Genomic DNA, 12,500 nt, shown 5'->3' with positions numbered 1-12,500 from the left:
AGGATAAAAGTGTAATAAATTATATTTATTATTATTATTATTATTATTATTATTACTATTAATAGTATAATTATTATTAATATTATAATTATTACTCTTATTATTACTTGTATTATTATTATTACTATTAATATTATTATTACTTTTATTGTTATTATTACTATTAGTATTATTAATATTATTATTACTTTTATTATTCTTATTATTAGTATTATCACTATTGATATTACTTATATTATTATTACTACTACGAATATTATTATTATTACTATTAATAGTATTATTATTATTATTATTACTATTAATAGTATTATTATTATTATTATTACTATTTATAGTATTATTATTATTACTGTTTATAGTATTGTTATTATTACTATTAATAGTATCATTATTTATTTTTATTATTAATAATATTACTTGTATTATTATTACTATTATTGTTATTGCTATTAATATCTGAATTATTATTATTATAGTATTACTACGATTATTAGTATTATTATTACTATTAATATTATTGTTATTACTATTACTATTATTACTATTATTATTATTAATAATATTATTACTACTATTATTATTACTATTAATATTATCATTACGATTAATATTCATATTATTACTACTATTATTTGTATTACTATTAATATTGTTATTATTATTCATATTACTAGTATTTTTATTATTATTATTATTATTATTAAATACAGCCCAAAAGGCCATCAAACAAAGTATACAGTTAGGATCTTAGCCCTTTCCACACACAGCCCCTGTCATCCTGTTTACAGGTTTAAAATGGCAAATTATGTCTTTCATAAGCTCTTAAATTGGAACCCAGTGGCTGCACAGTAACATTCTATAAATGATGTCAGCTCAGGTTCTCCGGTTCACAGCGCGGTATGGGTTTTAACTGACAGCCATTATAAAATTCACCCATGCCTCCCGCTAATTGCGCAACTTTTGCACATTTGTTGTTGTCTTGAGTAAAAAGAGGAAAATGCTGAAAGATGAAATGTTGAGGATTATAATAAATATCGCTTTGATGTCATACAAGCAAAACACACACCCATGAGTCCAAATATGCACCTTACATTTCCATATTTGAAAACGCAGGTCATTTACAGTATCAACGTTTACAAGGATGACATGTGTTATACCCTGTCCTGTCCTGAACAGAATTAGCATACGCATGTTGTATTGCGACAAGCATTAGCCGCAGAACACGCACTTGAATGCACTCATGACTCTATATTCTGTGAGCACCTAAATTACAATCTGTTTGTCTGAAGTGCCTTTTGAAAGCCTAACACTGTAAGATCAATTTGCATAACTTAGCTAGCCATGTTGGCAATGGAACAGATGATGTCCAGCTGACCCAGATTGCAATTTATAATGGAACGTTTTTGGATTGCGTAAACAACGCCAATAATTGTATGATGGTGCGGACGCAGGGCTGTGTTACAAACAAATATTATAAGGGTGCTTGCTTCAGTTCCTCAATAGCAAAGATAGTAGAGCTTAAAAAAACACCTTACAGTGTCATAATAGTGCATTGAAATTAGGTTTTTGGCCAATTAGCAACACCAGTTAGAGTTCTAGCTCAAACCCACAGTTTGGAGAGGTGTTTGGTCACTTAGCAACACCAGTTAGAGTTCTAACTCAAACCCACAGTTTGGAGAGGTGTTTGGTCACTTAGCAACACCAGTTAGAGTAGTAACTCAAACCCACAGTTTGGAGAGGTGTTTGGTCACTTAGCAACACCAGTTAGAGTTCTAACTCAAACCCACAGTTTGGAGAGGTGTCTGGTCACTTAGTAACACCAGTTAGAGATCTAACTCAAACCCACAGTTTGGAGAGGTGTCTGGTCACTTAGCAACACTAGTTAGACCTCTCACTCAAACCCACATTTTGGAGATTTGTTTGGTCACTTAGCAACACTAGTTAGACCTCTCACTCAAACCCACAGTTTGGAGAGGTGTTTGGTCACCTAGCAACACCAGTTAGACATCTCACTCAAACCCACAGTTTGGAGAGGTTTTTGACCAATTAGACACCAGTTAGACCGCTCACTCAAACCCATAGTTTGGAGAGGTGTTTGGTCACTTAGCAACACCAGTTAGATTTCTATCTCAAACCCACAGTTTGGAGAGGTGTCTGGTCTCTTAGCAACACCAGTTAGAGTTCTATCTCAAACCCACAGTTTGGAGAGGTGTTTGGTCACTTAGCAACACCAGTTAGAATTCTATCTCAAACCCACAGTTTGGAGAGGTGTTTGGTCACTTAGCAACACCAGTTAGAGTTCTAACTCAAACCCACAGTTTGGAGAGGTGTCTGGTCACTTAGCAACACCAGTTAGAGATCTAACTCAAACCCACAGTTTGGAGAGGTGTCTGGTCACTTAGCAACACCAGTTATAGACCTCTCACTCAAACCCACAGTTTGGAGAGGTGTTTGGTCACCTAGCAACACCAGTTAGACATCTCACTCAAACCCACAGTTTGGAGAGGTTTTTGACCAATTAGACACCAGTTAGACCGCTCACTCAAACCCATAGTTTGGAGAGGTGTTTGGTCACTTAGCAACACCAGTTAGAGTTCTATCTCAAACCCACAGTTTGGAGAGGTGTCTGGTCACTTAGCAACACCAGTTAGAGTTCTATCTCAAACCCACAGTTTGGAGAGGTGTTTGGTCACTTAGCAACACCAGTTAGAATTCTATCTCAAACCCACAGTTTGGAGAGGTGTCTGGTCACTTAGCAACACCAGTTAGACCTCTCACTCAAACCCACAGTTTGGAGAGGTGTTTGGTCACTTAGCAACACCTGTTAGACCTCTAACTCAAACCCACCGTTTGGAGAGGTGTTTGGTCACTTAGCAACACCAGTTAGACCTCTCACTCAACCCACAGTTTGGAGAGGTGTTTGGTCACTTAGCAACACCAGTTAGACCTCTCACTCAACCCACAGTTTGGAGAGGTGTTTGGTCACTTAGCAACACCCGTTAGACCTCTCACTCAAACCCACAGTTTGGAGAGGTGTTTGGTCACTTAGCAACACCAGTTAGACCGCTCACTCAAACCCACAGTTTGGAGAGGTGTCTGGTCACTTAAAAACACCAGTTAGAGTTCTATCTCAAACCCACAGTTTGGAGAGGTCTCTGGTCACTTAACAACACCAGTTAGAGTTCTATCTCAAACCCACAGTTTGGAGAGGTGTTTGGTCACTTAGCAACACCAGTTAGACCGCTCACTGAAACCCACAGTTTGGAGAGGTGTTTGGTCACTTAGCAACACCAGTTAGAGTTCTAACTCAAACCCACTGTTTGGAGAGGTGTTTGGTCACTTAGCAACACCAGTTAGACCGTTCACTGAAACCCACAGTTTGGAGAGGTGTTTGGTCACTTAGCAACACCAGTTAGACCGTTCACTGAAACCCACAGTTTGGAGAGGTGTTTGGTCACTTAGCAACACCAGTTAGAGTTCTAACTCAAACCCACCGTTTGGAGAGGTGTTTGGTCACTTAGCAACACCAGTTAGACCGTTCACTGAAACCCACAGTTTGGAGAGGTGTTTGGTCACTTAGCAACACCAGTTAGAGTTCTAACTCAAACCCACAGTTTGGAGAGGTGTTTGGTCCCTTAGCAACACCAGTTAGACCGTTCACTGAAACTCTTGTCATAGATTTGTATTATATTGCACCTACTCCAACATGTCATTGAATATTCTTATTATGTTACTGAATGTATCCAGAGTATTTTCATTATTGACAATATGTTGTGAAAAGTACAGGAAATGTCAAATTCACATGAATTCAACATTGTGATGTTTTGGATTCAGTCTTGTGTCAGGTGAACTGATGTGTCCTCACCTTTTGGTCTGATCATTTCCCCATAATGTCCATAGTGTTTTCTTAACCATGGTCGTGCATATGCTTCTTATGCTTTTAAAATATATATATATATATATATATATATATTTAACCATTATTTAACTAGGCAAGTCAGTTAACCACTAGGCTACCTGCCGCCCCTACACTCTAACCACTAGGCTACCTGCCCCCCTACACTCTAACCACTAGGTTACCTGCCTCCTCTACACTCTAACCACTAGACTACCTGCCTCCTCTACACTCTAACCACTAGGCTACCTGCCGCCTCTACACTCTAACCACTAGAATACCTGCCTCCTCTACACTCTAACCACTAGGCTACCTGCCTCCTCTACACTCTAACCACTAGACTACCTGCCTCCTCTACACTCTAACCACTAGAGTACCTGCCTCCTCTACACTCTAACCACTAGACTACCTGCCTCCTCTACACTCTAACCACTAGGCTATCTGCCTCCTCTACACTCTAACCACTAGGCTATCTGCCTCCTCTACACTCTAACCACTAGGCTATCTGCCTCCTCTACACTCTAACCACTAGGCTACCTGCCTCCTCTACACTCTAACCACTAGACTACCTGCCTCCTCTACACTCTAACCACTAGGCTACCTGCCTCCTCTACACTCTAACCACTAGACTACCTGCCTCCTCTACACTCTAACCACTAGGCTATCTGCCTCCTCTACACTCTAACCACTAGGCTACCTGCCTCCTCTACACTCTAACCACTAGGCTATATGCCTCCTCTACACTCTAACCACTAGGCTACCTGCCTCCTCTACACTCTAACCACTAGGCTATCTGCCTCCTCTACACTCTAACCACTAGGCTATCTGCCTCCTCTACACTCTAACCACTAGGCTATCTGCCTCCTCTACACTCTAACCACTAGGCTATCTGCCTCCTCTACACTCTAACCACTAGGCTATCTGCCTCCTCTACACTCTAACCACTAGGCTATCTGCCTCCTCTACACTCTAACCACTAGAATACCTGCCTCCTCTACACTCTAACCACTAGAATACCTGCCTCCTCTACACTCTAACCACTAGACTACCTGCCTCCTCTACACTCTAACCACTAGGCTACCTACCTCTTCTACACTCTAACCACTAGGCTATCTGCCTCCTCTACACTCTAACCACTAGGCTATCTGCCTCCTCTACACTCTAACCACTAGAATACCTGCCTCCTCTACACTCTAACCACTAGACTACCTGCCTCCTCTACACTCTAACCACTAGGCTATCTGCCTCCTCTACACTCTAACCACTAGACTACCTGCCTCCTCTACACTCTAACCACTAGGCTACCTGCCTCCTCTACACTCTAACCACTAGGCTACCTACCTCCTCTACACTCTAACCACTAGGCTACCTGCCTCCTCTACACTCTAACCACTAGGCTACCTACCTCCTCCACACTCTAACCACTAGGCTACCTACCTCCTCCACACTCTAACCACTAGGCTATCTGCCTCCTCTACACTCTAACCACTAGACCACCTACCTCCTCTACACTCTAACCACTAGGCTACCTACCTCCTCTACACTCTAACCACTAGGCTACCTACCTCCTCTACACTCTAACCACTAGGCTACCTACCTCCTCTACACTCTAACCACTACGCTATCTGCCTCCTCTACACTCTAACCACTAGGCTACCTACCTCCTCTACACTCTAACCACTAGGCTATCTGCCTCCTCTACACTCTAACCACTAGGCTATCTGCCTCCTCTACACTCTAACCACTAGAATACCTGCCTCCTCTACACTCTAACCACTAGGCTATCTGCCGCCCCTACACTCTAACCACTAGGCTACCTACCACCCCTACACTCTAACCACTAGGCTACCTACCTCCTCTACACTCTAACCACTAGGCTATCTGCCTCCTCTACACTCTAACCACTAGGCTACCTACCACCCCTACACTCTAACCACTAGGCTACCTACCTCCTCTACACTCTAACCACTAGGCTACCTACCTCCTCTACACTCTAACCACTAGGCTATCTGCCTCCTCTACACTCTAACCACTAGGCTACCTACCTCCTCTACACTCTAATCACTAGGCTACCTACCACCCCTACACTCTAACCACTAGGCTACCTACCTCCTCTACACTCTAACCACTAGGCTACCTACCTCCTCTACACTCTAACCACTAGGCTACCTACCTCCTCTACACTCTAACCACTAGGCTATCTGCCTCCTCTACACTCTAACCACTAGGCTACCTACCTCCTCTACACTCTAACCACTAGGCTACCTACCACCCCTACACTCTAACCACTAGGCTACCTACCTCCTCTACACTCTAACCACTAGGCTATCTGCCTCCTCTACACTCTAACCACTAGGCTACCTACCTCCTCTACACTCTAACCACTAGGCTATCTGCCTCCTCTACACTCTAACCACTAGGCTACCTACCTCCTCTACACTCTAACCACTAGGCTATCTGCCTCCTCAACACTCTAACCACTAGGCTACCTGCCTCCTCTACACTCTAACCACTAGGCTACCTACCTCCTCTACACTCTAACCACTAGGCTATCTGCCTCCTCAACACTCTAACCACTAGGCTACCTACCTCCTCTACACTCTAACCACTAGGCTACCTACCTCCTCTACACTCTAACCACTAGGCTACCTACCTCCTCTACACTCTAACCACTAGGCTACCTACCTCCTCTACACTCTAACCACTGCCGCCCCCGTTTATAGTTCTTCTATTAGAAACATTTCAATTGGGTTCTGTCCATATAGGCCTATTTCCATGAGCGTAAAGGGTTAAAGAGATTAAAGAGTTAAATAGTTCACCCAATGGATAAGATGGGACAGGAATCCATGTTTTGGTTAAGTTTCCCTGTCACTGCTTCTAAACGCTAATATTTTAGCATTTGTGGCACAAATCCCATTCAAATCATGGGACTGTTAATATTAGCGTTTTTCGCACATCATGTCGAAATCCAATGAAAGTATCTAAAAATGGATTGAATTGTGTTACATTTAATTTAATTGTCTAAAATTGCAGCTGACGTGAGGCTTGGGGTTGTTGGTTCCCTGCAGGTCGCCCCCCTCCGAGAGGTCCCAAGGCTGCAGTCCAGGGGGAGCAGCCCAAAGTCCTAGGCCCCCTGGAGAGGGTGTACCAGGAGATCGCCATCCTCAAGAAGCTGGACCATCTCAACATAGTCAAACTGGTGGAGGTGAGAGGAGAGCCTACCTCACTGTGTCTCTGATCAAGAAACCATAGGCCAAGTGTCAGTCTGTTTCACTGTGTCTGCCCAACGTCTGTGTTTGTACCCGGTAAAGAAACAATATTTCATTTCATTGTTATTTATTTAGCACAGGTAGTTCACTAGGTAAGCTGAAACGTAAGGTCAAAGAAGTGAGAGTAGAGTCTGTTTCACGGTGTCTGTCTCTAGTAAAGAAACGAGCAAGGAGAATGTGAAGTGGAATCTTAAAGCAATTTAATTGACCTAAGAGGCCATGACAAATATGCATTTTAAGCTTCACCCAGCAAGACAACACTTTCATTGACAGTTGTTACTGTAGAAAACATTAGACATGCTGCCACCACAACAGAACTACAAAGAATGTCCATTTACCAGACATCAGCTACAGGCTTTTCATTCAGCACACAGTGTCATATATTGAGGGGAAGGCTGAAGGAGCGATGCTTATTTGGAGAGGAGACAGATGAAAGGGAATAGGGAGCTATTTGGGTTGCATGCTAAGCCTTGATGCTGCTAACCTCATCATACCGCCACAGAATACACAGCATGAACAACCTGTGTTCTAAACTCTATTCCCTATATATACACAGTATATATATACCATATATACACAGTATATATATATATATATATATATATATATGCCCTATAAATACACAGTATATATATATATATATATATTCCCTATATACACAGTATATATATATATATTTTCCCTATATATACACAGTATATATATATATTCTCTATATTCACAGTATATATATATATTCCCTATATATACAGTATATATATATATTCCCTATATATACACAGTATATATATATATATATATATATATATATATTCCCTATATATACACAGTATATATATATTCCCTATATATACACAGTATATATATATATATTCCCTATATACACAGTATATATATATATATTCCCTATATACACAGTATATATATATATTCCCTATATATACACAGTATATATATATTCCCTATATATACACAGTATATATATATATATTCCCTATATACACAGTATATATATATATATATATTCCCTATATACACAGTATATATATATATATATTCCCTATATACACAGTATATATATATATATTCCCTATATACACAGTATATATATATATATATATTCCCTATATATACACAGTATATATATATATATATTCCCTATATACACAGTATATATATATATATTCCCTATATACACAGTATATATATATATATATTCCCTATATATACACAGTATATATATATATATATTCCCTATATATACACAGTATATATATATATATATTCCCTATATATACACAGTATATATATATATATATATTCCCTATATACACAGTATATATATATATATATATTCCCTATATACACAGTATATATATATATATATATATATATATATATATATATATATATATATTCCCTATACACACAGTGCTTTAGGAAAGTATTCAGACCCCTTGACTTTTTCCACTTTTTTTTATCTTACAGCCTTGTTCTAAAATTGATTAAATAAAATAAAAAGATCAGCAATCTACACACAATACCCAATAATGACATCACAATACCCCATAATGACATCACAATACCCCATAATGACATCACAATACCCCATAATGACATCACAATACCCAATAGTGACAAAGATATATTTTTTGGGGTGCAAATTTATAAACACAAGAAACAGACATACCTTATTTACAGGAGTATTCTGTGCACTACACCGTGTGTAGCGAGCGCTATGAGACTTGAAATTGAGCTCAGGTGCATCCTGTTTCCATTGGTCATCCTTGAGATATTTCTACAACTTGATTGGAGTCCACCTGTTGTAAATTAAATTGATTGGACATGATTTGGAAAGGCACACACCTGTCTATATAAGGTCCTACAGCTGACAGTGCATGTCAGAGCAAAATCAAAGCCATGAGGTCGAAGGAATGGTCTGTAGAGCTCAGAGACAGGATTGTGTCGAAGCACCGATCTGGGGAATGGTACTTAAACATTTCTGCTGCATTGAAGGTCCCCAAGAACATAGTGGCCCCCATCATTCTCAAATGGTATTAGTTTGCCAAACTGAGAAATCGGGGGAGAAGGGCCTTGGTCAGGGAGGTGACCAAGAACCCGATGGTCACTCTGACAGAGTTCCAGAGTTCCTCTGTGGAGATGGGAGAACCTTCCAGAAGGACAACCTTCTCTGCAGCACTCCACCAATCGGTCCTTTATGGTGGAGTGGCCAGACGGAAGCCACTCCTCAGTAAAAGGTACATGAGCACGCTTGGAGTTTGCCAAAAGGCATCAAAAGGACTCTCAGAACATGAGAAACAAGATTATCTGGTCTGATATACCAAGCATCACATTTGGAGGAAACCTGGCACCATCCATACGGTGAAGCATGGTGGTGGTAGCATCATGCTGTGGGGATGTTTTTCAGTGGCAGGGACTGGGAGACTAGTCAGGATCGAGGCATTGATGAACTGAGCAAAGTACAGAGAGATCCTTGATGAAAACCTGCTTCGGAGCGCTCAGGACCTCAGACTGGGGGGGGAAGGTTCACCTTCCAACAGGACAACGACCCTAAGCACACAGCCAAGACAACGCAGGAGTGGCTTCTGGACAAGTCTCTGAATGTCCTTGAGTGGCCCAGCCAGAGCCCGGAATTGAACCCGATTGAACATCTCTGAAGAGACCTGAAAACAGCTGTGCAGCAACACTCCTGATCCAACCTGACAGAGCTTGAGTATGTTCTGCAGAGAAGAATGGGAGAAACTCCTCAAATACAGGTGTGCCAAGCTTGTAGCATCATACCCAAGAAGACTCAAGGCTGTAATTCCTGCCAAAGGTGCTTCAATAAAGTACTGAGTAAAGGGTCTGAATACTCCTTATTTCCGTTTCTAAAACCCGGTCATTATTATGGAGTATTGTGTGTAGATTTATGAGGGGGAAAAAACAACAACTATTTAATCCATTTTAGAATAAGGCTGTAACGTAACAAAATGCTGAAAAAAAAGTCAGAGGGGTCTGACTAGTTTCTGAAGGCACGGTGTAATGCACTAGTTTCTGAAGGCACGGTTTAGTGCACTAGTTTCTGAAGGCACGGTGTAGTGCACTAGTTTCTGAAGGCACGGTGTAATGCACTAGTTTCTGAAGGCACGGTGTAGTGCACTAGTTTCTGAAGGCACCATGTAGTGCACTAGTTTCTGAAGGCACGGTGTAGTGCACTAGTTTCTGAAGGCAAGGTGTAGTGCACTAGTTTCTGAAGGCACGGTGTAGTGCACTAGTTTCTGAAGGCACGGTGTAGTGCACTAGTTTCTGAAGGCACGGTGTAGTGCACTAGTTTCTGAAGGCACAGTGTAGTGCACTAGTTTCTGAAGGCACGGTGTAGTGCACTACGGTCAAAAGACGTGTAATATAGGGGATAGAGTACCATTTTGGGACGTGACCAATCACTGCGCTGCTAACCATAGTGTCTTATGCGAAGGAGATGTATATTTAGGAGAGACCGAGGAGAGACGGACAGAACGCACCGCGCTGATGCACTCGTCTCCCCAGTGACATCATCAGAGTGCTCTTCAATCACTGGCAGATGGCGGGGGGGGGGGGGGGGCGGGGGGCTCCCAGACTTATTTGGGGTGCCTCATCAGGGCCTGATGGAGGGCCGGGTGGGTGGGCATCGAGAGGGTTGGAGTCAGTAGGAGGTATCATGCCAGCCAGTCATAATGAGTTACAGTGAAAGGAGGGGAGGGTGGAGGCGCGGAGATGGAGATGGGATGGAATCAGTGGGTGGCCATGGGTACCTCTGAGGCTCCCAGCATCGCTGTACCAGTCAATCATAATAAGTTACAGTGAAAGTGGAGCTCTTCTCTTAGTGTTTCACTCTACAGCCTCATCCCAGAGCAACCAGCCACTCCCACTCCTCCTGTCCTCCTCTCTCCATCTCCTCCTGTCCTCCTCTCTTCATCTCCTCCTGTCCTCCTCTCTCCATCTCCTCCTGTCCTCCTCTCTCCATCTCCTCCTGTTCTCCTCTCTCCATCTCTTCCTGTCCTCCTCTCTCCATCTCCTCCTGTCCTCCTCTCTCCATCTCCTCCTGTCCTCCTCTCTCCATCTCCTCCTATCCTCCTCTCCCCATCTCCTCCTGTCCTCCTCTCTCCATCTCCTCCTGTTCTCCTCTCTTCATGTCCTCCTGTCCCCTCTCTCCATCTCCTCCTGTCCTCCTCTCTCCATCTCCTCCTATCCTCCTCTCTCCATCTCTTCCTGTCCTCCTCTCTTCATCTCCTCCTGTCCTCCTCTCTTCATCTCCTCCTGTCCCCTCTCCCCATCTCCTCCTGTCCTCCTTTCTCCATCTCCTCCTGTCCTCCTCTTCCCATCTCCTCCTGTCCTCCTCTCTCCATCTCCTCCTGTCCTCCTCTCCCCATCTCCTCCTGTCCTCCTCTCTCCATCTCCTCCTGTCCTCCCCTCTTCATCTCCTCCTGTCCTCCTCTCCCCATCTCCTCCTGTCCTCTTCTCTTCATCTCCTCCTGTCCTCCTCTCTCTTTCTCCTGTCCTCCTCTCTTCATCTCCTCCTGTCCTCCTCTCTCTTTCTCCTGTCCTCTTCTCTCCATCTCCTCCTGTCCTCCTCTCTCTTTCTCCTGTCCTCACTTCATCTCCTCCTGTCCTCCTCTCTTCATCTCCTCCTGTCCTCCTCTCTCCATCTCCTCCTGTCCTCCTCTCTCCATCTCCTCCTGTCCTCCTCTCTCCATCTCCTCCTGTCCTCCTCTCCGCATCTCTCCATCTCCTCCTGTCCTCCTGTACTCCTCTCCATCTCCTCCTGTCCTCCTCTCCCCATCTCCTCATCTCCTCCTGTCCTCCTCTATTCTCCATTCAGTCCCAATTCAAAGCTCATCATGTAAAGTACCTACCGGGCGGCTTGGGTTGGGTGCTGGGATGAGATCATATTCATTGTGCCTCTCCAATTCACAGTGAAATGTTCTTATTATGCCTCAGAACTGTTCTCTTGTTATAAAAGAGTCTCAGCTAGAGGGAAAATGTAAAACGTAAAGTGGCAATTACATTTGTCACAGATGGTTAGTAGCTAAGATAATACAGTACACGTTAGATATTAATATCCTCCTTAATTCAAACTCAATTCAAACTGGCATCTAAGATCCTCTTGAGTGTGCTTTAAAGGCCAATGAATACTCGCTATGTTGCTGTATTCTCCGGTGTTACGGTAATACCTATACTGTAGGCCTGGGGTGTTGACATCTTACCCGAGGTCCAGTGTACTGTGGTTTTCTGTTCCACCTGACAATTAAATGTACCCATGTGGTTTCCCAGGCCTAAATCATTTCCTGATTACA

At 42.6% G+C, this 12,500-nt stretch overlaps 1 protein-coding gene across 1 annotated transcript in view; it reads left to right on the top strand.

Annotated features, from left to right (window-relative positions):
* LOC118966703 (calcium/calmodulin-dependent protein kinase kinase 1) overlaps positions 1-12,500 on the top strand; it is a 156,436-nt gene that overhangs the window by 93,926 nt on the left and 50,010 nt on the right. Inside the window, exon 6 of the mRNA XM_090188866.1 lies at positions 6,967-7,103. Coding sequence (XP_090044992.1) covers positions 6,967-7,103 — 137 coding nt within the window. The remainder of the gene's footprint in view (positions 1-6,966; positions 7,104-12,500) is intronic.

Source organism: Oncorhynchus mykiss, chromosome 10, assembly GCF_057628025.1.
Source record: "Oncorhynchus mykiss isolate SJ-2025 chromosome 10, ASM5762802v1, whole genome shotgun sequence".
NCBI classification, from domain to species: domain Eukaryota; kingdom Metazoa; phylum Chordata; class Actinopteri; order Salmoniformes; family Salmonidae; genus Oncorhynchus; species Oncorhynchus mykiss.
The sequence above is the reverse complement of the archived record's forward strand: the minus strand, read 5'-3'. Positions and strand labels throughout refer to the sequence as shown.